The sequence below is a fragment of the Lentinula edodes genome (assembly GCF_021015755.1).
Source record: "Lentinula edodes strain Le(Bin) 0899 ss11 chromosome Unknown C8R40scaffold_9, whole genome shotgun sequence".
Lineage (NCBI taxonomy): Eukaryota > Fungi > Basidiomycota > Agaricomycetes > Agaricales > Omphalotaceae > Lentinula > Lentinula edodes.
The window spans coordinates 691,586-714,445 of record NW_025764315.1 but is presented as its reverse complement, the minus strand read 5'-3'; the positions used below and the strand labels follow the sequence as shown (position 1 = coordinate 714,445).

General features: G+C 46.6%; 12 protein-coding genes across 12 annotated transcripts; 7 read left to right on the top strand and 5 right to left on the bottom strand.

Moving 5' to 3' along the window:
- The first annotated feature begins 4 nt into the window (after positions 1-4).
- Positions 5-2,679, top strand: C8R40DRAFT_1263977 (putative nonribosomal peptide synthetase). Its single transcript, XM_046233881.1, has 5 exons — positions 5-942; positions 996-1,040; positions 1,096-1,371; positions 1,426-1,856; positions 1,910-2,679. Exons 1-5 carry the CDS (start codon positions 372-374, stop codon positions 2,426-2,428), a joined length of 1,842 nt encoding a protein of 613 aa, XP_046088786.1. The 5' UTR covers positions 5-371; the 3' UTR covers positions 2,429-2,679.
- Positions 2,680-2,716: 37 nt separating this feature from the next.
- C8R40DRAFT_911110 (uncharacterized protein) lies at positions 2,717-4,185 on the bottom strand. The gene is made up of 4 exons (XM_046236653.1): positions 4,008-4,185; positions 3,207-3,950; positions 3,093-3,154; positions 2,717-3,036 (listed from the first exon to the last, which is right to left on the bottom strand). Exons 1-4 carry the CDS (start codon positions 4,065-4,067, stop codon positions 2,862-2,864), a joined length of 1,041 nt encoding a protein of 346 aa, XP_046088785.1. The 5' UTR covers positions 4,068-4,185; the 3' UTR covers positions 2,717-2,861.
- Positions 4,186-4,795: 610 nt separating this feature from the next.
- C8R40DRAFT_1159662 (nucleotide-diphospho-sugar transferase) lies at positions 4,796-6,284 on the top strand (the record flags this gene model as incomplete). Its single annotated transcript, XM_046229915.1, has 8 exons — positions 4,796-5,030; positions 5,090-5,168; positions 5,217-5,257; positions 5,349-5,431; positions 5,489-5,534; positions 5,595-5,839; positions 5,951-6,206; positions 6,259-6,284. The coding sequence occupies 8 exons, from the start codon at positions 4,796-4,798 to the stop codon at positions 6,282-6,284; spliced, it is 1,011 nt and encodes a 336-aa protein (XP_046088784.1).
- A 521-nt stretch (positions 6,285-6,805) lies between these two features.
- Positions 6,806-7,573, top strand: C8R40DRAFT_1159661 (acyl-CoA N-acyltransferase; the record flags this gene model as incomplete). The annotated part of the gene is made up of 2 exons (XM_046229914.1): positions 6,806-6,901; positions 6,950-7,573. The coding sequence occupies 2 exons, from the start codon at positions 6,806-6,808 to the stop codon at positions 7,571-7,573; spliced, it is 720 nt and encodes a 239-aa protein (XP_046088783.1).
- A 121-nt stretch (positions 7,574-7,694) lies between these two features.
- C8R40DRAFT_1040068 (mitochondrial 54S ribosomal protein YmL31) lies at positions 7,695-8,168 on the bottom strand (the record flags this gene model as incomplete). Its single annotated transcript, XM_046223884.1, has 4 exons — positions 7,695-7,727; positions 7,782-7,901; positions 7,950-8,064; positions 8,119-8,168. The coding sequence occupies 4 exons, from the start codon at positions 8,166-8,168 to the stop codon at positions 7,695-7,697; spliced, it is 318 nt and encodes a 105-aa protein (XP_046088782.1).
- Positions 8,169-8,210: 42 nt separating this feature from the next.
- Positions 8,211-11,335, top strand: C8R40DRAFT_1144031 (Pre-mRNA splicing factor PRP21 like protein-domain-containing protein). The gene is made up of 7 exons (XM_046229496.1): positions 8,211-8,343; positions 8,393-8,699; positions 8,747-9,066; positions 9,119-9,532; positions 9,585-9,999; positions 10,053-10,500; positions 10,562-11,335. Exons 1-7 carry the CDS (start codon positions 8,241-8,243, stop codon positions 10,838-10,840), a joined length of 2,286 nt encoding a protein of 761 aa, XP_046088781.1. The 5' UTR covers positions 8,211-8,240; the 3' UTR covers positions 10,841-11,335.
- Positions 11,336-11,438: 103 nt separating this feature from the next.
- Positions 11,439-12,430, bottom strand: C8R40DRAFT_1094800 (uncharacterized protein). The gene is made up of 2 exons (XM_046227674.1): positions 11,760-12,430; positions 11,439-11,691 (listed from the first exon to the last, which is right to left on the bottom strand). The coding sequence occupies exon 1, from the start codon at positions 12,297-12,299 to the stop codon at positions 11,763-11,765; it is 537 nt and encodes a 178-aa protein (XP_046088780.1). The 5' UTR covers positions 12,300-12,430; the 3' UTR covers positions 11,439-11,691; positions 11,760-11,762.
- On the bottom strand, positions 12,431-13,781 carry C8R40DRAFT_1094797 (ubiquitin-conjugating enzyme/RWD-like protein). The gene is made up of 7 exons (XM_046227673.1): positions 13,626-13,781; positions 13,495-13,571; positions 13,429-13,440; positions 13,224-13,373; positions 13,146-13,167; positions 12,951-13,095; positions 12,431-12,898 (listed from the first exon to the last, which is right to left on the bottom strand). The coding sequence occupies exons 1-7, from the start codon at positions 13,660-13,662 to the stop codon at positions 12,523-12,525; spliced, it is 819 nt and encodes a 272-aa protein (XP_046088779.1). The 5' UTR covers positions 13,663-13,781; the 3' UTR covers positions 12,431-12,522.
- An 89-nt stretch (positions 13,782-13,870) lies between these two features.
- C8R40DRAFT_1040437 (uncharacterized protein) lies at positions 13,871-14,234 on the top strand (the record flags this gene model as incomplete). The annotated part of the gene is made up of 3 exons (XM_046223916.1): positions 13,871-13,913; positions 13,974-14,104; positions 14,163-14,234. 3 exons carry the CDS (start codon positions 13,871-13,873, stop codon positions 14,232-14,234), a joined length of 246 nt encoding a protein of 81 aa, XP_046088778.1.
- Positions 14,235-14,495: 261 nt separating this feature from the next.
- C8R40DRAFT_1168400 (NYN domain-containing protein) lies at positions 14,496-15,945 on the top strand (the record flags this gene model as incomplete). Its single annotated transcript, XM_046231177.1, has 4 exons — positions 14,496-14,553; positions 14,609-14,836; positions 14,893-15,234; positions 15,287-15,945. 4 exons carry the CDS (start codon positions 14,496-14,498, stop codon positions 15,943-15,945), a joined length of 1,287 nt encoding a protein of 428 aa, XP_046088777.1.
- A 201-nt stretch (positions 15,946-16,146) lies between these two features.
- Positions 16,147-18,119, top strand: C8R40DRAFT_1226448 (uncharacterized protein; the record flags this gene model as incomplete). Its single annotated transcript, XM_046233313.1, has 8 exons — positions 16,147-16,489; positions 16,549-16,591; positions 16,647-16,809; positions 16,866-17,207; positions 17,265-17,387; positions 17,456-17,606; positions 17,714-17,814; positions 17,871-18,119. Exons 1-8 carry the CDS (start codon positions 16,357-16,359, stop codon positions 18,117-18,119), a joined length of 1,305 nt encoding a protein of 434 aa, XP_046088776.1. The 5' UTR covers positions 16,147-16,356.
- Positions 18,120-18,804: 685 nt separating this feature from the next.
- Positions 18,805-22,526, bottom strand: C8R40DRAFT_1168398 (uncharacterized protein; the record flags this gene model as incomplete). The annotated part of the gene is made up of 6 exons (XM_046231176.1): positions 18,805-18,905; positions 18,966-19,500; positions 19,554-20,802; positions 20,852-21,508; positions 21,559-22,359; positions 22,411-22,526. The coding sequence occupies 6 exons, from the start codon at positions 22,524-22,526 to the stop codon at positions 18,805-18,807; spliced, it is 3,459 nt and encodes a 1,152-aa protein (XP_046088775.1).
- Between the last annotated feature and the right edge of the window lie 334 nt (positions 22,527-22,860).

Here is a 22,860-nt window from a genome sequence, read left to right as displayed (position 1 = left end):
ATGCCCAGAGCTGCCCTGAAGGCAATCAAGTTCCTGAACGTTGACTTTGACTCTCCGAGTTAGAATGAATTATGAACCACTACTTCGACGCAATAAAAGGCAACGACCAGCTTCATGTGATGATCTCGACACCAGCCGCTATCAGCGATCAGTTTCCTACATGAGTGGCTGACAAGGTACTCTTATTAGCTCATGGTCTAGGACTCTAGGTACAGAAGTCGTCTACGGAAACAAGATCTATCATAATTGCCTCCATTCAATCGGTCCAAGACTGGAATTTCAAAAACTGACAGACATACGTTACCATCCCAGGCACCGCTTCTCTAGATTCTTAAAGGTCAGCGTAGAGCCGCCCTACAATCTAGTCCCCGATGTCTTCCTCTCTCGCTCATCTGTCTTCAAATGACCAAGCACTCTTTCACCAGTTCAGCTTCGGACCCATTAGGACTGTACAGACACCCATCATCCATCGTGCTTTTCGACAGCATGTTATAGATCAGCCAGAGGCTATTGCGGTAGAACATCCGTCGCTCAATGAGTCTATCAGCTACCGACAACTGGACATCCAATCGAACCGTCTGGCTCATCATCTTCGAAAACATAACATATGTCCTGGGTCCCGCGTTTGCATCCTCGCTCGGCGGTCCATCGAGCTGGTTATAGGCATTCTAGCGGTCCTGAAGAGTGGTGCCCAGTATGTGCCCTTGGATGCAGTAACGATTACCGATGAAACACTTCAATTCGTGTTGGAGGACTCTGGTCCCAGTATGGTGCTCTCGATGGCAGATTATTTGGACTCGCTCTCTGAATGCCCTGTTCCCGTGGTCTGTCTCGAAAATTTCATTCAGGGGGATGATTTTACAGAAGGGGGTCTCAGTGAGGTCGAGGATCTCTCCTCTCCTTCTGATGGCGCGTATTGTATCTACACTTCCGGCACTACAGGTGTGTTCAAGCGATTAGAGCGGTCCTTTTTGTGCTTAATTTCCCCTTTTCAGGCAGACCAAAAGGCGTAGACGTCAAACACGAGGGCGTAACGAACGGTGAGGAGAAAACGAGCCCCTTGTCTTACATCTTCTGATGATTATGTGTATATAGTCATCAGTGGCGCCCCTGCCAATGTTGGTATGCGACGCGGAATGCGAGTTGCTCAACTTCTCAATATCGCCTTCGATATGGGAGCATGGGAGGTTTTGGGATCTCTTTACAACGGCTGTACTCTGTGTCTTCGCGGAAACACATTCAAAGACTGGGTAGCCGTCCTGAAGACCGTGGATATCGTGATCTCTACACCTAGCATCCTAATGCGTCACGACCCCGAAGATTACCCCAATATTCAACATGTCATCGTCGGTGGAGAACCTTGTCCTCAAAGTGAGTCTTTCATGCCTATATGCTGTCTGTAATGTGTCTGATGTATATGCACAGGTCTTGCCGACAAATGGGCCTTCTATACATCATTCAATAATTGTTGTGGGCCGACCGAAATTTCCATATGCAACACAGTGCAGCCGCATACAGCAGGGAGTTCTCTGTCAATCGGTAAACCAATTCCCAACACGAATGTTTACATTCTCTCGTGCGACGATAACGCGGAAGCTCTTCCCATTGGGCACGTGGGATGTATGTGGGTCGGTGGCATCGGAACCAACACTCGTTACCTTAACCTTCCCGACAAGAACGTGGAACGTTGGAGACAGGATCCCTATGTGGCGGGCGGCCGCGGTATGATGTTTAACACGGGCGATCTTGGACGTTGGAGACCGGACGGTCAATTGGATCATATGGGCCGTGTGGACGATCAAGTAAAGGTTAAAGGTTTCCGAGTCGAACTTGATGGTGTATCTGCTGCAATGCAGGTGAATAAGTTTGTCTCGTTCCTAATCTGATCCATAACTCATTTTTACGAAAGACATGCGAAGGTGTCTTCAAAACTGCTGCATTACTGGTCGATTCTGAACTGTGGGGATTCGTAACACCATCAACTGTCGACCCGGAATCCGTGCGCGAAGCAGTGTCGAGAGTTCAACCCTACTATGCGGTTCCAACTCACTACATTGCTTTGGAGGATTTTCCTGCCACAAGAAACGGCAAAGTCGACAAGCGAGCCCTTCGGTCTATTGCTTTGAGCAGTACTTTGCCATACGATATGCCATCACCGTGTCTTTCTGCGTCTTCGAGTCCGACCTGTTCTGACAGCGAGGGAGTCATCACACCTTCCTCTCCTTTTTCCAATTCTCTGTCGTCATCCCACATTTATGGGGAGTCGTCATTCTGGACAGATATTTCCTTAGACGATGAAGCAAAAGGCGTTACCCAAAAGGAGTTCACGGACGAAAACCTGGACCTATTCAGATCAATCATACAACATACGAAACGCCCCGAGCCTCTTCGATTTCGCAGCAACGATCCAATTTTAGCTCAGCAGTGAACGTGTACGGATGTTCTGATTTCTTGCTCGAAATTCGCGGACAGATTACAGATATATCTACAGATGACATTCTTTCATGCCCCCTTTCGTTAATTTACTTCCATGCCATGTTGGACGTTCAGCTTTTATGCTGGTACTTATTTATAATTACGATCTATAAGATCATATACATTCTTTTGAGGTTATGTCGTGCTCATCCTTGTTCGTACTACATCATCACATCATAATCATGCGTTCGTTTCAATGCTGTGAGATAAATTATCGACAACTTCTCGATAGACCCCAATCTACTGCCAACTCTGCCTCCTAACTTTAACGAATGATGATACATGGTGCCAGGCGAAGTACGTCGCTTAATGATTATGATTATGGGCAAAGCCTCTGACTATTTCTAGCTAATTACATAGTATTATTACTACATGTAACATCTAACTTAAGTGAGCGGCTTTTCATCCACCTGTTCCTGTTTTGTAGACTGAGATTCCAAATCCTTCAAAGGTGCAGAATTGGTTCCTGATGAGGGGTTGGATGGGCCACTCTCCCGAGATTTGACATAAGTGTATAGGAGAGTTCCTGTAAGGATAACGAAAGCTGAGGCAGCACGTTGACTACAAATAAAAACATTGAAAAATTCTTCTTGGATAATGCGCGAAAAGACACTCACGTAGTGACAATATCTCCGAATATCTTGACACCGAGAACGATTTGAAGTACACTCCGTGCCGCCTGGTTTGAGAGATGAATAGGAATTTATGAACGAGGAAATCGGAAAACCCACACTAGAGAACATGTGAGTGACAGGACTGGTGACCTTGACACTCAAGATTCCAGCGATGCTGATCAGGAATCCAAAGATCCCTGTGATGATATTTCCATAGACAAATGTCGCCCAATCCCACTGCACTCCCGCAGCGTCCGTGCTGCTGACCATGATTACGAACTCGTGGACTTCTCCCTTGAATACGGCCAAACAAGCGAGCAAAACCGCAGAGCCCAAGTTCGACCAGAAGGAAAGTATCGTACTGCTTCCATTCACATGAGGCAACGAAGATTTGACCAGTACGGCATGTAAGGCGATCGAAAAAGATGATAGCAACCCATAAAATAATCCCAATGGCGTCGGAACTGATCGTGCAGGAATATCCCCTGAGAATGAGACACCGAGGAAAAAGCCAGAAGTAACGATAGCGGCACATCCGACAACAGACAAGGGAGGCCTCGAACGGGTGCTGATAGCTACCACCAGGATGGTGAGAGGAAGGACTAGTCCACGGGCGATTTGATAAAAGGCTGCTTCGATATCCCGTAGACAAAAGGCATTGAAGATGAAACCGGCAGTATCAACGAGTATCAAAGGTGCAAGTTTTCGTGCAGTTTGATATTCAATGACAGGAATTTCTACCCAAGGGGTAAAGCGAGATGTGATCATAAGAAGGACAACGGTGGCGAAGGACTGGAAAAACATGAAAAGGACTGTGAGGTTTGGCGTAGCATTCAGCACCATTTTGTTCACAAATATCATCTGATACAGCAGGATTGAGTCAATTTTTTGCAGGAATTGATCGTTCTGCGTACGCACCACCAATGCAGCCACCATGTAGAAGCTGACAACAGCGACGACCTGACGCGATACGGCCATTTTTACGTTTGGCTTAGGAAGATGATATTGGTAGCAGGGGGACGAGGGGCAACTTTATTTTTCTGTAAATTGCCACAAGTTCGACTCAACCTACAAGCTAAAGCTTGTGCCTGTGAACGTTACGAATGACGGAAGAGCAATAAATAACTCTGGGAGGAGGAGATAGAGTTGTTGGGATTTCCCCTGACTTATACATTTTTACGCTGTCGAAAGGAGGTCTGGTCTCATATCGATTCATGCATATTGGCCGAGATGCCGAACAAGTTATCGCAGATCTGAAGGCTGAGATTATCGCATCAAACCTCGGAGGTCGTCTTGCTCAGGGTTGTCAATTTTTGCATCTATCTGTTCGACTGTCATGTTCTGTATCTAAACCTGTCCATTAAACCCTGATTAAACCCTCGATATCACCGCAGTATAAGCTAGTATAAGCTTACTACAAGCAAGTTCATACAAGCTGCGTAACAAGACTGGTGACGGGAGCTACCCCCAATGGGTCACATTTCCCCGGTATCGCCCCCCTGGCCTTCTGAATATATTCAACATGCCCTCTGTCTGATTTTTGGATAACCCGTCAAGTGCACTCTGCCTTTGTTATGCTCATATCTTCCTCCCGAGCTCGCATATCTATTTTCCTGGCTGTTCTTGTTGTGGTCCTGGTTGCATTTTTACCGAAAGAGACCTTGACTCAAAAATACCGCTCGTACTATGATAACTCTCCGCATGAAATGGACTCCCTCGACAGTACACAAGGAAATAAGACAAACCGGGTGATCTTCATGCTCGTCGCCCCTTCGCGCATACATCAAGCCACTCTTGCTCTGCTCAACGTCGAAAACCGGTTCAATCGACGGTTTCAGTACCCTTATGTGCTTTTTACTGCGAGTGAAGAAGAAAGTGCCATGATTACTGAAGAGGAAAAACGAAAGATCGATTGGATTACGCAGGGTAGAGCCAAGTTCGGTATGTTATTCTACTTTTTTATCTTGCGATGCCGCATGCTCAAAACCAATTCTGCATAGCTGTTCTGACTGAGGAATCATGGGACATTCCAGACTTTTACGACAGGTCCCGCGTCGAGGAATCTCTCCATACCATTGGGTAGGTCACAAGTCGTTGCCAGATCGCAATGAACTGATCCCTGTACAGGTTTTCTTTTGGATACCGAGCGATGTGCAGGTTCTACTCTGGTAAATGTCTTGATAGCACATTTTCCTTGTGCCCAAGCCTTTTGTACACGCTCTATATCGAGGAATTTGATCACAACAACTTCCTCCGCAGGTTTCTTTTGGCAACACCCCGCCCTCGCACAGTACGATTGGTTATGGAGACTTGATACAGACATCGAGTTTCACTGCGATATTGTGCGTATGATGCTCTGTGAACAGAACTTATTGTAGAATCTCATGAATTTTTTGTAGCCTTATGATCCCATTGACCGTATGATAGATGTCGGAGCATTATACGGTATGTTATTTCCAGGTTGATCAAGCCGTAGCTTCAAGTTTCCTAATAACCTTATATCAGGTTTCGTCCAAGTTAACGAAGACGCAAATTGGGTTCAACCAAGTCTTGCTCGAAATGTATCGGAATTCCTTTTCGACTATTATCAATCTCATTCAACATCCGCTGATGTTGTATCAATCAATGGGGGTCTTCCACTCGCTCCTTTAGAAGTTAACCATGGATTTGTATGGCACGGCAAAGAAGGAATAGAGAAAGCCCTTAGAGGACAAGCAGGCTCCAACGAATGGACGAAAATGTGTATGTATGTAAGTAGCGTTTTTATCTTCTCCTTCTCTTCTTCCCAACAGAATTTCTGCATCTTGACACTTGCTGACAATGAAACGCCGCGTCATTTCATCCGGTTCGCACGATCATAGAACAACTTCGAAATATCCCATCGTTCGATATGGGAAAGTGAAATTTATACTGCGTTTTTCAAGCACTTAGACCGGGCAGGTGGATTCTTCTACGAACGCTGGGGAGACTCACCGGTGCACTCTTTTGGGGTAGCAATGACGCTTCGGAAGGATCAAGTGGTGCAATTCCATGACTTGGGCTATCAACACCAAGGATGGGCGTATGAGTGCGCTCAACTCGACAGGTGTACTTGCTCGCAAGAGGATGTGGCAGCTGGTTCGTACTGTTTGCAAGAATTGCGCAACTGATTCTAATATGCTTGGAACAGATTTTGACGACCAGGGATACGCGTAAGAAGACTTTCCTAATTCTGACCTGGGAATGTTGACAGTGATTCTCTGTTGTACTTAGATGGTTCAACGCTTCTACACTTTGAAAGTCAACACGTGTATAACGGCTTCCCAATGATAGTGACACTGGCAATTGGGCTCGATACAGACTCCTGCGCCGTGAATTCGGCAGATTTCAAAACGTTATATATGCACGTACTTACTGAACTACATATTTGGTCAAAGCTGCAGATACCAACCTTCCCACCCTCTTGGCTTTACTTACCGTGTCATTACAGTTGCTGCAGCATTGACAGAATTGAGAGTGAGTTGAGTTGATATGAACCCTTATACATGAACGATGCAGGCTGAGCAGGTCGGCAGGTGCACGGATGTACCAACGATGTCAATATTTGCTAAATGCGGACATGTTATCTCCGCAGGGCGCCGGAATCCCGTTGTATCAGTGTCTGAAGCACAATCTTTTTTCGAGTCACAATTTGCGACAGAGTATGTATTTTCACATAGCAGGTGCCCGAGCTAACCATGTCTTCCTCCCTCTCATCTGAAAAGGACAACAACTTCTGTTTTCCGATCCCAGACACTTTGGAAAGTGACAGAGTGAAATTGGTTCCATTCATAGTGCGTAGGAATTTCAGTGAACGCATTCTAAACTGATGGTGGATAAAGCCCTCAAAACACGCTGAAGCTTTGTTCCAAGCTTTTGACGAGTCCACATGGAACTATCTCTCTTATGGACCTTTTACGTCTACTGAACAGTTCGTCGAACAATTCTGGGACAAAGGCATCCAAGTAAACCCTGCAACGACTTCTTTCACTATCTTGGACAAGGCGAGTCCCGTTAATGGGGAACCCGCTATTGCGGGTCTTGTGAGCTACATCAACTCCAGTGACCGGGATGCTTGCACTGAAATTGGCTTCGTTGTCATATTGCCAAAATTCCAACGCACTCATGTAACTTCCAACATGGTTGGGTTGCTTATGCATTATGCACTTGATCTTCCAGAGGAGGGCGGGCTTGAATTGCGGAGATTGCAGTGGGTCTGTAACACGAAGAACGCACCGAGTTTGAAAGTAGCGGAAAGGATGGGGTTTCGATTCGAGGGTGTCCTCAGATGGGCTCGGGTCCTACCGCCTTCAAAGGCTATTGGATACAAAGCAGCACCTGAGCGCAAGGGTGACCCTCGATCAGGGAAGGGAGGAAGGGATTCGGCATACTCGTCATGCTGCTGGGATGATTGGGAAGGAGGTGTGCGTGACTGGGTAGACAAAGTTATGACGCGAACGAAATGATACAAGGGAGGTGATATTAAGTCGTAGAGTTGACAATATGTGATAATCTACATGGCTTTCGCGATCGCCTCTTCTACGCTCCAGGGAGTTATAGAAGAAGACCTACCCGAAGGTGAAAGTGTCAGAAACCTTTCGGATTGGTTCTTTGTGTAATCTGCGTGTATAAATATTAAATGAATTCTGACAATTCGAACCTACGAAGACGCACTCTAGTCCATTTTGGAACCTTGTGTATCCCTTTACGGTATCCACGAGCATGGGGACTGAAAACAGTGTATTTGTCGCGAGCAGGCATCTCGTGCTCCTTTGGAAGTTCAAGCGCCCTTTCCTAGGAAGGAGTCAGCTAAACTGAAGAGAGATAATATATTTTGCGAACAAGTGCAGCACACTGTACACCGCTTGCCCTGACGGCTTCGATGACAGCGTCAACTTTTTTGAGCCTATGGCGAGCGTTTGCCTTTCTGGTGGTAGAAAGTTTCCATGGTATTTTCCTGAGATTGAATTAGGGACATAGAAGAAACAAAACTGAGTACTGGGTACTCTACCAAAGAAGACCTCCAGAGTTTACATGGGAGGCGCGAAAAGGACCAAACATGGAAGTGTTTAAAGTAGAGAGTTATGTATGTAGTCGTGCGAAAAAACTCTTCGTCTCTTCTTCAATTCCACAATGATGGAAGTCGACGTACCTCACACAATCCCCAATGGAATTCCTGAGCAGGCAAAGGAAAGATTTACCAGCGGTCTTATTCTTCCTCCTCCAGAAATCAAATGCACGTTTTTGTTCTCAGACTTATACTTGTTACTTACTTGTTTATATAGCCGTGATTGACAAAACTGCTTCATATGTTGCCCAGTCTGCGAACCCACCTCTTTTCGAGGACAAAGTCCGAGAAGGGCAGCGCTCAGATCCAAAATTCTCCTTCCTCAATCCAGCTGACCCGTACCATGCATACTACCGACACAAGATGGACAAAATATTCCAAGGCGAAATTGATGATGAACAGGTTCCATCTGGGGATGACAAAGTAGACGGCGCCGCGATTCAAGCCAAGGTTGTCGATGTTGGTCTCGAACCACCGACGCCCGTATTCATCATCGACATGCCAAACATTAGTGCGATCGACTTGTGCGTCGTGTTGTACTCATTCTTGACTTATCTCTGATCCTTCATAGGGACACCATGAAACTCACTGCTTTATTCACCGCCCGACGTGGTCGAAACTTTCTCGCTGCGCTTTCTGCTAGGGAAGGCCGAAACTATCAATTCGACTTCCTGAGACCTAATCACTCCCTCTTTGGCTACTTTAATCGGCTGGTGGATCAGTATACCAAAATAATAAATCCTGACAAGGAAACCTTGGAAATACTGAAAAGCCGCGTTGACGAAGGAGCACGTTCAAAGACTCTGGACTTAGCGCGGAAGCATGCCAAATGGGAGCGAAGAAAGAGAGAGAAAGAAAAGAGACGACAAGACGACCAGGAAGCGGAACGAAGTGAGTTGACTGTGCTTCCTCCGCTACAACATGACTAATGTTAATTTATCAGTCGCGTTCGCTGAGATTGATTGGCATGACTATGCCATTGTTCAGACCATTGAATTCACAATCGCGGATGCCACTTCTGAACTTCCTCCGCCAATGAGTGTACAGGAAGTAGAGAACATGACTCTGGCACAGAAACGAATGGCCGCTATGATCATGGAAAATACCGTCGAAGACGTTGAAGCTCATCGTGCCAAACAAGCTGCGGCGGAAGCTGAGGCTGCTGCAGCAGTCGGCAATGCTGGTATAGGAGGCGACGATGCTGCTATGGAGGAGAGCGATGATGAAGATGAAGAAAGAGTGATGCGCGAGCAGGAGGAGAAGAGGAGAGAGATTGAGCGTGCAAAAGCCTTACAAGCTAGCTCTGTGAATGCAGCTGCTGGGCCAATGAAAATTCGAACAGACTATGTCCCGAAACGTAATTCCATGCTGACTTTGTATCATCGTCATTTCACTAATATTTCTTCTAGTTGGGTCGAAGAACACCAAAGCTGCAATGACTAGCTGCAGTATCTGTGGCCAGCAAATACCTGTCGACGAGCTACAAGAACACATGCGTATTGAACTGCTAGATCCTCGATGGAAAGAGCAACGAGACGCACTTGAAGCTCGAAAAGCCCAGGCGTCTGAGCTACAGCGTGGTGCTAACGTTGTCTCGTCGCTCAAGAATCTTGCTCGTACTCGTGTCGACATTTTTGGTGCCGAACAAGACGAGGAACGAAGGAAGAAGGAGGAAGAGGAGGAACGGGAAAGACGGAAAGAGAGGGAAAAAGTTGTCTGGGATGGTCATACTGCTTCGAAGGCCAATACGCTGGACAAATTCTCCACAAACGTCAATTTCGACGAACAGATTGCCGCTATCCATCGTTCAAAGGGTCTCGGGCCGTACGTCATTCACTGTACTCGTTTGATCTCTATTGACTTTATGCTCTTCAAAGGCAACAAGCGAATGCTATTGGGCCTGGCATTGGTCCCGCAGCTGCACCTTCCCCGCTCACTTCCCTTCCACCCCCTCATGCGTCATTACCAGCACCTCCACAGGCATCTTCCAATCCAGCATATTCCACCGCTACAGTGTCGTCCGGTCCTCAACCTGCTTCGGCGTACCAGACGCCACCCGTTATGCTACCCCCTTTGCATTTCCAGGGCATCGAAACCACGCAGCCTTTCGGTTATCAACCTGGTATCGCGCCCGGGATGCACCCTTCACGAGTAGCTGCTTTAGCGGCCGCAAACGGTGTACTGCAATCCCAAGCTGGTGTCGTTCGAAGTGCTGATCAAATGGAGGGCGTAGAGGACGACATCCCTCCTGCCAAAAGGCAAAAGGTGAACAAAATTCCCGGAAGCCAAATATACTCAGAAGAAGACTGGATTGGAATGCATCCTGTAAGTTGCCTATCCCGTTGCTCGACATGTTTTGGATATTTAGACATTCAAACGAATATAGCATCCCATCTCTCTTCAATTCCAATTACCGACAGATAATACCAAGCCAGAGTGGAAGTTCGACGGCAAGATTGTTACTGTCCCAGATCTTCCTCTCAATCTTCTTGTCTCGACGTTGCGCGAGCGTATCATACAACACATTGGCAGCTCAGTAAATGTCTCTCGTATACGGTTATCCTATGCTGGCAAAATGCTCACGAATAAAAGCACTATTGCAAGCTACAATATGGAGGACGAAGAGCTTGTGACATTAACTTTAGGAGATGCAAAGAAAAAGTGACGGAGTACCCTCCAGGAATCTTTCCATTCGTACGTGCAAATACATCTCCTGTTTTTGTAGCAATATGTGCTTGATAAAGTATGTACTTCATCATACAGATCACCTTTCTTGCAATGGTCATTGAACATCCATAACCTCAAGTGCCCGTGCAAAATTTCCTTTTTGAAGTTGTCTCTGTCCGTTCCAACGGCGCGTCCCTTTTGCCCTATAATGCAGTCATGTGACCCTGTTCCGGTTGCAGCCCTTTTACTTTCCCAATGGTGACTCCAACCCTGCGCTCTACCTGTCCAACAAAAGCCTCCCCTGAGCCTCCCTCACCATATTGCATTGTCCTGAAGCTTACATGATTGTTCTTTGTTCCCCTCTGTTCTGTAATTATTGTACCTTTATAAATTGTTGCTGTTTCTAGCTCACATCTTACACAAATTTCCCCAGTGCCACAAGTCTCCTGCTTCTATGATCTTTACTTGATGTCTACTGAAATAAGCATTCATTTCTTATCTTTGTGTCAAATGAAAGCTACAAAAGTCCATTAGAGTCCACAATGGGTATAATATATATATAATATGCATCATAATGTTGGAACCAGTCCGCTGCTGAGAAGTGAGATGCGGAATCACCTTCTTGACTTCGGGCGCCAGTTTCCAAAGTGTCAACACCCGAAGCTACTGGCTCGAGTCTAGTGTTGGTGGGCTTATGTATATTCACCCCACGCTATGTACATAAATGGAAAACTTCGTCCAGCGTGTTGAATTATGCCCGCATAACTTGCAGAAGGTCATAGTAATGGGAAGGTATCAAACATATTATGTACCAGACATTCGGAGTCTTGAAAGGATTGTATAAAACACCTAATATGAAGGGTCAGTACGCCATAAAAATTAGGAATAGAAGTTTACTATGACAAGATTGGACCAACCTTCTACCTCCCTGCGTGGGAGAGGAGGAAGTACTCTTGCTCTCCCGCACGGGGAAGGTGCAGAGAGGGTGTTTGTACTTTATCTTGACCAAGTTGGCGTGTTCCCAATCGCACTAGTGGAGGCGAATATGGCCCTTTCCGATTTCTGGCGGTCTTATCAATTACTTCACCTCTCTCCGTAGTGTCAATGTCACTGCACTTCGGGGAGCTGCAAGTCTGACGCTGAACATTTTCTTTGGTGGAAGCAGACCGACCCAAAGGAGTTGAGTGATTGGAAAGCGGAATGGTGTCTCGTAACCATTGTTCGTCCTCCCGGCTTGGAGTGCAGGGGGCAGAGTTCGCTTTTTGGAATGGGCTCATGGGTGAATTGAGATACGGCGATTGAAGGAGAGAGGGAGGAATAGGGACGTCGATGGTCTTCGCGTTGCAAAGGCGCAGCGATGCTGCACGATTGGGGCTCCGTTTCGGTTTAGCTGGAGTACAAAACGAAGGTTCTGATTGTGAATTTGGAGATGAAGAGGAAGTTAACTGCAAGGACATGTATAGAGTAGAACGGAAAGCCTGCAGGAAAGTCAAAGTTATAATCAAGATGGCTTTCCACGACGCACCGCAGTAGGTATATAGCTTATAACAGGCCGAGGCGATTAATACAAATACAATGGTTTCCTGATCGGGCGTTTGAGGATCTTTTCAAATATTATTGCGAAGATGGAAACAGATATCCAATATGTATGTAGTCCTACACATGCGGTGTATAAGAAAGTTAAAAAATTCTTTTGAACAACAAAGCAAATACGAGAGCCAGGATGATACCTATGAGAGCATCTAGAAATACAGGTGGTCGGAAATGAGATGTTGTTTGCGGCACTGCGGCAACAGCATGAATTGGAATTGGGATTGGTGGAGTTACTACGGTCACTGGGGTTAGATCAGCCCTAGGAACGCCGTCATCAGACACGTTTGACGCAGTAACCTCGGTATGACTTGAAAGCGAGGGGGATGTTGAGGGCTCGTTGGGCGCTGCAGGAGGTTCCGGCGCGGAATCTGATTCCGTTTCGGGGGAGGCGGCACTGGTGCTGGGATCCGGGAGAAGCTCTAGATTGGATTGCTGACAGTGCGGGCACGTCCATTCGCGTGATCTACATGAGTTCGTTCAAGTAACCCATGTACTGTAGAGGATGAAAAACGCACAACACCGCAAGCCTCTTCCGCTCCGCAGAATGATACTCGATAGATCCAACGCCCACCGCAGCTTGACCCTTCAACGGAAAGAAGCTATGGATACCAAGAATAGCTGTACGGACCCCCCATGCAGGCTGCCACAATTCTTCATGATCTGTGACTGACGTTTAGACTTGCTGAACAAACGAAAGCGGTAAAACATACAATTTGTGAAACTGATGCATATCTGGGGGAGATGCTGAGTTCACTTCGACACGAGAAAGATAAAAAAGTCATATATACCTTAGTGTTGAGCTCAAACCTTCCGTTAGGAGTGAGTACCATGAGGGAGGGTGGACGGAATGGGTATTCAGCGGGAAGAAGAATCCGGAGATGATATAACCCGCCCTCGAACTCGGTGCCCACAGGACCTCGAATGGTGCAATGCCATTCCTACCACAAAGATAAACAACAACACATTGGCCAATGATTGTGAAATTACACCCACGAATATATCATCCTACCAGAACATATTATGGCACGATCATACGATATGGGGAAAAGTGTTACACACCTCCAGTGGCGCAGCAGTGTAATCGGTTGAAGGGTCGTTAGCCAGCTCGCGGGCCTCCTGCATTATCCGCTTCACAGCTGAAGGCCATTACATGAGCAATTTATAAGGTGAGATCACAGCTCATATCTGACCAGAGTTGTTTCTGTTCGCTGAAGAAGTAGTAGCCATATTTCTACTGTTCTTGATATTGTTGAAGAAGCGATACCATATGTCGCGGGTGAAAGAGGAGAGTAAAACGCTAAACGATTTTGGTGAATGTACGTGGAACTGCGTAGCATTTCGGCTCCAGCGGCCCGGCACGTGAAAGCTCATACTCTCGTCTTGTCATTGCTCTCGTGAACTAAAGACGATTTAGCCAGGCTGACGCCTCCCTCTCATGGCCATCCATATCAAAAACCTCAAAGTCAGGCCGAAGAAAAGTAAGCCAACAATACCACTTCTCTAAATTGTGTTATCATAGACTAATATTCGTTTTGTAGATGCAATAAATGTTATGTGCGCTCCGCAACTTACAAGTTTGCTGGGCTGTTGGGCTGCTTCGAATGATCTTCATTCAATTAATGCGTGTAGAGATGCTGCTCAGGACCTGTTTCATTGTATGAAGACCACGGTGTGTTATACGCGCTCCCCTCGTTTTTACTTGCACTCATATTTCTACGTTTGCACAGCCAATGCCTAAGAAGATGCATAGGCCAACAATAAACTACCATTTGGCTCGGCTAGGGAAGAAAATTCAATAGACTGTTTTCCTATCTCATTTCCGAAATTCGAGTGATTGAACACGCGTGAACCTTACCCACTAGTCGGAATCCACACAATACTTGAAAATCTGATGTTCATGGTTCATATCAGACCCTTGCCTCCAAGTTCTCCCTTTTGTATCCCTTCCATTTCCAACCCAGCTTCTACTTTGACCTAAATCTATACCGGGTGGCTGTGTACGTAAATTGCGCCTGACCCTTTGTCTTTTTTACTTCCATCTCGTGCAAATGGCTCCCAGCATGAGGACTGGCAGCAGTGCTGGCCACAATGGCCAGGTCGCTATTTTTTGGGATTATGGTGAATGATCTTTATCGAATCCTTGCATTTCGTTGAGAGTCTTCCTTCACCACAGACAATTGCTCTCCACCTCCCAACATCTCTGGTTATGTGCTCGTTAGTCGTATTCGAGACTTGGCTCACGAATACGGGAGCGTCAACCTATTCAAGGCGTATACCCATATCTCGGAGCAGACCTCTACTCGTTCCCTTGCCTTACGTTCTGAGCTTCAATCGTCTGGTATTAGCTTAACAGACTGCCCACGTAACGATCGCAAGGATACAGTAGATCAAATGATCATAGGTGCGCTAGGTTTCGCAATTTACCCTCAGCCGCACAGCCCATCAATCATTCCCTAGCCGATGTTCTAACATTCGCTATGGACAACCCTTATCCAACGACAACTACTATCATGTTGATATCGGGTGAACGAGATTTCGCTTACACCCTTTCGATACTGCGTCTTCGCATGTATCGGGTAGTTGTTGTGGCTCCTGGTTTACCTGGGTCTCAGATTAACCTTGAAGCTCAAGCTTCCTTTTTCTTTGATTGGTACACAATCATCAATGGACAGCAAAAAGGAGAAAAAAAGAATACAATACTTCCTTCTCGTCCCATGGAATCATCGACCAGTACCGAGTCGGTTCGTCCGAGACCACACACAGCATCTACATACTTTGCGAAACCTCCTGAACGCCACGGTAGGAATTCGTTCTACAAAGTCTTCTTAGACTAATCTGATTTTCGTAATAGAAACTTTCCAATCATGTTCAAACTTGTTTGAGCCAAAAAATGCACCTGCGTGCGCGCCTTTTCGGCGTCTAACATCTGAAGTTCCTAGTTCTATAACGCAAACACCCGTTCCTGCGACTATGGTAGAAAAGCCCGCAAATCGCTTTCCAATATTGTTAAACGAGGATAGCCCTGACATAGCTTTAATTCCTTTATCTCAGCCTTCCCCAATAATCGCAACTGATGCGGACAGCCAAAAGACGATTTTCTCTGAGTCTGAAGATACAGCTTCATTTCCTGCCTCGCAGTCAGGTGAACCTATCAATTCCAGCATGGCCGCTGTTGGATCTGAAATAAATAGATCCCTAGCTCGAAAGCAGGGGCCTACTGCATCCCGAGGGTTTCTAGGAAGAACAGCGACTCCGGAAGTTCCCGAGGCCTATCAGCGTCTCATACATCTGCTGGAAGATTATAGACTTCGGGGAGATCAACGACCGTTTCGCTCTGCCATCGCACTGGGATTGATAACGCAGGATCCCTTCATATACCAAAAGGCAGGGTTCCCTAAGTTTGGACCGTTCGTCACCCATGCAGCCGAATTAGGGCTGGTCAAGTTGGGCGGGACCGGTGGTACTGCTTGGATTTCTCTACACTATAGTTTGCATGGAAAAATCATGTAATTTATAATGGAATAAGGGCATGCAGTTTATATGTGAGTAAGTTTCACTAACACATTGCAAATGATAATGAATCATAATCTATTTGTCGGTTATCGATAGATTGTTCAATGGTGTACATACGAATCATGCAGCAAAATCCTTTGTGTGTAATTATTGTGTGTAACATTGATTTATTTGAAGACATTCAAAAGAGCAAAGTGACTTGAGGTATCGCAACGCCAGATATCGGATTGGGTCGCGCAGTGGGGAAAAGTCTTCAGATTCTTGTGATCTGGTTGGGCATCTTCTGCCGTTTCTCACATTCACTAGCTTCATTAACTATACTTGTGAGAAGAGGTGAACTCACACGATCTTCCAGATGCATTAAAATAACAGCAGAAATAAGCGTTTATTAAAATCCCTCCTGCAACTATGTGGTGTTCAGTTCTCCCAATCGTACTGTCTTTTTTTCTGCAGCTTTATCAGGTTAATGCCCTAAAAGGAGATAGTCAATGCGGATATCTAGTCTGTGTTAACGCGACGGTTCATCATGACACTGTCACTTGTGAGATTAGCTTTCCTGTATGCCCCTTCACGAGGAATCATTGTTATCGTTTTCTACAGACCAAATGACCGCTCGGAAAGAGAAGATGGGCTGGCTGGCTCTGTGATTCTAACATCTCCTATTTCGCAAACGTATTCTAACTTCGCCATTTCTCCAGTGGTTTTGGCCGTCGTATGGCTGGTAGCGATATGGTCGTGATGTGGAGAAACGAGGACGACTCTCTCACTATATCCCATCGACATGGATATGACCACACAGAACCGGTAGTAGTGGAGGAGCCTCTTCGGATCGCCTTCTTGCCTATGCTTCAACCTACAGTGGTAAGCACTTGAAATTACACACCCTTTGGTGATAAATGAAAGCTCATAGTTGCTAGTGGGACTCAAATCTCAACCCAGCAAACACTTTATCGTTTAGTATACCACTTGACAAATCCCAGTGGGTTTTCAAGCCCGAGAAAAACGCCTCTTTTGAGCAATTGATTTGGGCATACGGCATGACCCGTCCAGCATCCCCGGATCCACATACCACTATATATGGCCATTATGCAGCCGGGATGCTCTTGCTCAATCTGGAGAAGGATATATCAGTAACCTCGCCGGAGGGTTCGTTGGATGACACAACATCATCTCCAGTAATATCTCAAGATCCACTCTTTTATTCCACACACGAGTTGGTCGTCCTTGCTCATGGTTTCCTCATCGCGATCGGGATGCTAGTCCTCCTTCCAGCAGGTGCATTGGTGGCGCGGTGGACGAGAACTTACTCTGAGAAGTGGTTCAAAATCCATAAAACTCTGAACTATGTGATCGCTCTTCCCATTATCCTTGTGGGCTGGACTCTGGGCCCTTTCGCTGTATTCAATGCTCGTGCCACTCACTTTTCGGATGCTCATCAGGTGAGGTTTGAGGCAAAGTCATTGACATCGTACTGAATAACCGACACTGAATAACCGACACATCCTAGATTTGTGGCGTTTTGATACTGGTCTTGTATTTACTCCAACTATCGCTGGGACGTTATATCCACGCTCGAAGAGGTCTACCTAACCGCGCAGTCCATGCACCCTCAAACATCCTCCATGTATTTTGGGGCTTAGTGGTGATATGTGCAGTACGTGCCATTGACTAGAATTACTTGGCCTTGGCTGATTGCCTTCCGAAATCAGGGATTTTTCCAGGTAACGATTTGAAGGTTCCGAAATTGAGTTTCAGTATGCTGAAGTGAAATTGGTCCAGGTTTGGAGTGGCATGAATAAATGGGCGGAACATACCGGACGGCCAGTATCGCAGTGGTGTCATACACTTTGGAAGGTCTGGATATATGTGAGTGTACCTTCGACTTGAATTCTCCAGTTGTCTGAGTGCAGCAATGGGTACAGACGCTACCAGTCCTTTATCTGCTAGGGTTATCGCTCTTAAAACGACAGCTCTATCAAGAGTCCCACGGTCTCAATCCATCTTTTACACCCAAACACTACGTGGCCTTGTCCCCCGATGAGGGCCACAGGAGCATGCTCTTTGATGCGGACACGGATTTGAGCACATTGCCTGATGGGTATCCGAATTACTCTCCAAACGGTATCACCAAGGAAGCGGAGACTGCAGTCCCATTGTTGCGCAGAAACTAGTTTCTGCTGTTAATTTTTCCTAGTCGTATATAATATATAAACTGTTACAGTAGTTGTTTAATGATGTAGTTCAGTCCATGGTAGTCCAGCTGAGCCCAGTCATTCAGACGAATGGCCTGACTATTGGGACAGTCGCAGATTTGTCTTCTCGAGCTAGAAATAGCTGCCACCATAGATGTACATACTACGCCATATACTACACCTTTGAGTATATTGCATCCAGAGGGAAGACAGAAAAAGACAGTCCATTTGATGGTTTCGGGTACCATTAGTTTACAGAAGATAGACAGACACACGGCAGTAGTTTGATACAAATAATGAACGCTGTTACACCGAGGATAGACATGATGATAGATGATAAGTTAGAAGATGAACGAGTGGTATAGAGTGTTGATGGTGGGGTATCAATGAAAGATACTGCAGATGGGAGCCACCTCGATCACGGCGTACTCAGCAGTAATTACGGCTGTTGAGACAAGTTAGCCTTGTGCTGTCGGGACATGGCAGATAAGCTTTCTATGGGCACGCATAGATACTCGGTCCTCAGGGACAGGGGCAGCATCACAGTTATAGGGAGAGTAACCTAGGAAAACTTCCTAGGTTATCCAGCCCACTTACAGTGACGGCCATTTCCCATGAACACCCCCCAATTCAGTGATAAATTCCCAACTAAATTGGGGGGTGTTCATGAGAAATGGCCGTCACTGTAGGTTCCCATTGCGAACAAGGAGGCGATGTCTTTTTCACTAGCAGCCGGTAGCTGTCGGGAACGAGCTTTGAGTCGGACTGATGGTGCTAGAATGTCAGTATATTGATAATAATGATGAGAACATAAATGTGACTCACGATTGCGATCCAGACTAATGAGGACGACCTTTACAGGATTTATACCAGGGCGAGGGGATTCTGCCTGTAACAAAGCTGAGCGATCTGACCAATGTTCCTCATGCCATATAGCAGCCTTTAGGATGAGATCGTCCATGTTGCAATCAACTTCCTCAATCCGAAAGTTAATGTTGGAGAGATAATTTCCCTTCGAAGTTTGTATTTTGAGAGATAATGAATGTGTACGAACGTGAGACGTGATATAGTCTATTGCCGTTCTTGCGGCTTCGCTGAGTTGAATTGAGGAATTGGACTTGAGTCCGTCCAGTTCCATGACCACTGGAAGAGGAATGATGAGTGTCCAGCGATTGCTTTCCACCAGAGAAGCGACCATCGGAAGGGATGAAAGGAGAATATTGGTATCAATGACTAGAACCGTGTACCCAGCCACAATGGGTAAACGAGGGTGTGCAGATTGCTCTTTCCTGGAAGAGCGGGGAAGGCGGCGAGGCGCCACTTCCGACTGTAGCAAACTACGGAGATGTCGGCGACGTTCCTATTCACAAAGTATCAGCTTGATACAAGATAAAAGACTAAAAGCGAACGTACCTTGAGGGCCCTGATTTCCTCGCTATCATTTTCATCGTCTTCCTCACTCCCGTCTGAAAAGCTTTCGACATTGTCCTCGTCGACGTCCATTGAGTCATCAGCCCAGCTATTGCCCATTCTTCTCAGTTCTTCTGACTCTTTTTGCAGTCGGTCCTCTTCTTTCCACTGTTCGACTTTTGCAGAAAGCACACCTTCGACCTTCCACTCCCTAGTACCTTCTACCCAATTGAAACCATCAACAACATCCGCAATGCCGATGGCACATCGCACAATCCGGACCCAACGCTTCTTTGTTTCTGTCTTGGCAATGGACTCTGTATGTTCGTCATCATCCTCGATATGTCCGTCGGTAATATCAACGCGTTCGGCTTCACTAAGAATCTCGATCTCGACCTTACGGTCCTCGAATCCCTTCCAATAGCCGTAAGGAAATATTTTGCGACCTACCCACTCCATACCACGCAAACACCAATCCTCTGGCAACGGAGGTGCAGTGTTGGCTGCGAGCATGGCCCATCGTTCCCGACTGTTGTTCAACGGCGATAGACCTTCGGACATCATCACGTTTCTGGGAACGAGTGCAAGCATAGCAGCAAATTCGTCCCAAGGAAGGCTACGTTCAAGGATCTCCTTTGTCTTTTGATGTTTGAGCATGATAGAAAGGAATGTGAGAAGCACAGTTAAATATGGGTTGATCCTGGATTCGGAGAAAGGAGAAGGCCTGCGGGATGGATGTTGGAGAACAAATCTTAACATGGTGAAAGTAACTTCCATCGCCAGCTTGAATGCTCTTGGCAAGTCATCCGGAGTGGTATCAAGTTCTGATATACAAGGAGATGCGTCAGGTCGGGGCTTGGTCTCATCGTCCACATCCATCTTGTCATCGTCGCGTTGAGCCTCTTTCTTGGCGATGCGCGAAATTATTGGGGCGGACGAGGAAGACCCTAAAGCACCTGCTCTTTTCAAAACCCCATTCGTCTTTCCGTACTCAAATAGCGAGCCAATGTTGACAATCGCCATCATGATCCACTCCCGTTCTTCTGGAACTTCCAACTCAAGACGTTCCATAAATCGCGAAAAGGTAGGTTCGAAGTCATCAAGCTGAATGTTGGTGAATAACATCCCATGTAGAAGGACGAACAGTTCAGTAGCGCGTGCATCCGGAAGCTGGCGGCGAGCTTGTGCATCAGGAGACCAGACGTGTAAAACGTTTTCTCGAGAAGTCAGGAATGGATGGAGGGATACCAAACTGCAAATATAGTCGCACAACCAATCAAATGAAAAGGAGAAGTACATACCTTTTGACAAAATGATATATAGCCCGCAATTCCTCCCCTTCTACTTCTCGGTATAAAAAACCTAAATGGTGATGGAGCTTGCCCGTTCCAGGCTGGTCCATGATCCCAATGCCATACCATTCCTGTGCAATTGCCCTCCATTGATCCTTCTCGGGTAAAAGTTCCAATGCTCTTGCCGCAGCAACACCCACACTTGGTGAGGGAGAGTCATCGATCCTCGCAGCAGGAACATCACTGACGGCCTTCGTTTGGGCTTCAACGCGTTGTTCCGTGCCTATACCATCCGCGGCAGCCTCTAGAACGTTCGCAGCAGTAAGTGCAGGTCCGTCGACAGTGCTGCTTGCGATTGCTGCGACTGCCATACGATACCGGGCGAGGTCTCCCAGGGCCTCCAACCAGTTCGAGCGAAAACCAATCAAAGGATGTTCTTCGTATAATCCAGTGTAGAAGGTGTAGGCGTACATGATGAATTCTTGTAAGTATTCCATGGCAAGCGGGGACTCAAGACAGGCACGTTGGAGTGATTGAAGGAGTTTATTGAAACCAGTCACCCATAATCGCATTATGATGTTATACTTCGTTGGAATAGTGCGCAAAGAGTCGGGGACAGAAGGCGATAGTGAAATTTGCAGCATGTTGTGAATATATTCCACAAGTCTGGAAAGACAATTGTAAGTCAAGTCCACATAAAATCGTGACACACATACCGCTTATGATCTTCTATCCGTTTACTCCATTTTTCTGCCTCTTCATTTTCCTGAGTCCGATCCTTCTCCTTACTCAAAATTCTGTTAGTGTAGCGGCTATCGTCTTCGGATTCCACATCCTCGTCCTTGATTCTGTTCTCAAGACTCGTGATGTTTCGATAGAGCCGTTTGAGTTGATTAGAGAATGCGTTGGTAGCACTGTCTTCACTTCTTGCATTAGGCCGACTTTGATCAAATATAGCAGATGATGCAGACGAATCGTCAGTGGCGGAAGAAAGTGTGAATGAAGAAGAAATGGAGGACGCGGCAGAAATATATTCTCCAGAAGATTTGGGTGTAGGGACAGGACGCTGCGGCCGAGCGAACACAGCGAACCTCACAGGATCATCTTTCCTGTGGTCGAATAACTGACGAGCAGGAGCATCACGTTCACGTTCGCGGGTTACACTGGGACTACGTTTATATCGCGGAGCATGTGAGCTGTCAGTATCTGACATGGTGTCGGGTTCAGCTGTGCGCCGCATAGTGGGTATTGGATCTCGATCAGGATTGTAGAGTTTCGAAGCCTGGTTCTGCCTTGGCCCCGCAGGCATTAGACGTGAAGGGGAAGAGGAGGAAGATATCTGGAGTTTCCTAGAAAATTCATCGGCAGTCGTATCTGGAGGGGACTTGTTGACCATAGCTGGTGGAGCATGTAGCTTCTTCGGTGACCGAGAGCCAGATGAAGCAGATGGCCTTTTATCACTAGCAACTATTGTAGCTATCGGAGTCCTTTCTGACTTGTCTTTCGGACGAGTTGCACTGATCAAAAGGTTGGAAAGAAATCAAGACAATACTGAACAAGAAACTTACACGGCTGTCCGTCTTCTAAAGGCAATAAGTTTCTCAGCAATATCCGTTGGTTGAGGAGATTCTTCCTTCTGTCTTCCCTTGGAAGTGCTTGAAGGCCTATCGGGAGGTAGCGACATGATTGTAAAAGGTAAGAAGATGTTAGGAAATTTGATTCAGTTCGCAAACTTCTGAACTGCTGCGGAACTGCGCGATCACTACGCGGTATGAAGTTTGACGGAATTCCGGTCCGCAGCCTCCCGCCCTAGCGGCGTAGTCCGGCAGGCTCGCGCGAAGCACTCCCGTCCAATCGGAGAGCAGTAATTTACATACACCACGATCTATCAGGATCTATCCGACTCTGTTCTGGGAGTAACATGAACAATCTGCTTGACACCCACACTTCGAGTGCCTTAGCTCAAGGAACACACCAGGAGCACACTGTTGACCTCGACCAGAGTTCCAACGAACGGA

What these genes read in the sequence shown, in the direction of transcription:
- C8R40DRAFT_1263977 (XM_046233881.1), top strand. Translation starts at nt 372, where the DNA reads ATGTCTTCCTCTCTCGCTCATCTGTCTTCAAATGACCAAGCACTCTTT. An exon ending in ACACGAGGGCGTAACGAACG is followed by an intron (nt 1,041 to 1,095) that starts GTGAGGAGAAAA and finishes ATGTGTATATAG; the next exon opens with TCATCAGTGGCGCCCCTGCC. An exon ending in GTGTATCTGCTGCAATGCAG is followed by an intron (nt 1,857 to 1,909) that starts GTGAATAAGTTT and finishes TTTTTACGAAAG; the next exon opens with ACATGCGAAGGTGTCTTCAA.
- C8R40DRAFT_911110 (XM_046236653.1), bottom strand. Translation starts at nt 4,067, where the DNA reads ATGGCCGTATCGCGTCAGGTCGTCGCTGTTGTCAGCTTCTACATGGTG. An exon ending in TCACTCACATGTTCTCTAGT is followed by an intron (nt 3,155 to 3,206) that starts GTGGGTTTTCCG and finishes CTCTCAAACCAG; the next exon opens with GCGGCACGGAGTGTACTTCA. An exon ending in TTCGGAGATATTGTCACTAC is followed by an intron (nt 3,037 to 3,092) that starts GTGAGTGTCTTT and finishes TTTTATTTGTAG; the next exon opens with TCAACGTGCTGCCTCAGCTT.
- C8R40DRAFT_1144031 (XM_046229496.1), top strand. Translation starts at nt 8,241, where the DNA reads ATGATGGAAGTCGACGTACCTCACACAATCCCCAATGGAATTCCTGAG. An exon ending in TCCTCCTCCAGAAATCAAAT is followed by an intron (nt 8,344 to 8,392) that starts GCACGTTTTTGT and finishes TTGTTTATATAG; the next exon opens with CCGTGATTGACAAAACTGCT. An exon ending in CGTTCAAAGGGTCTCGGGCC is followed by an intron (nt 10,000 to 10,052) that starts GTACGTCATTCA and finishes TGCTCTTCAAAG; the next exon opens with GCAACAAGCGAATGCTATTG.
- C8R40DRAFT_1094800 (XM_046227674.1), bottom strand. Translation starts at nt 12,299, where the DNA reads ATGTCCTTGCAGTTAACTTCCTCTTCATCTCCAAATTCACAATCAGAA.
- C8R40DRAFT_1094797 (XM_046227673.1), bottom strand. Translation starts at nt 13,662, where the DNA reads ATGGCTACTACTTCTTCAGCGAACAGAAACAACTCTG. An exon ending in ATGCATCAGTTTCACAAATT is followed by an intron (nt 13,096 to 13,145) that starts GTATGTTTTACC and finishes CGTCAGTCACAG; the next exon opens with ATCATGAAGAATTGTGGCAG. An exon ending in CGGAAGAGGCTTGCGGTGTT is followed by an intron (nt 12,899 to 12,950) that starts GTGCGTTTTTCA and finishes GAACTCATGTAG; the next exon opens with ATCACGCGAATGGACGTGCC.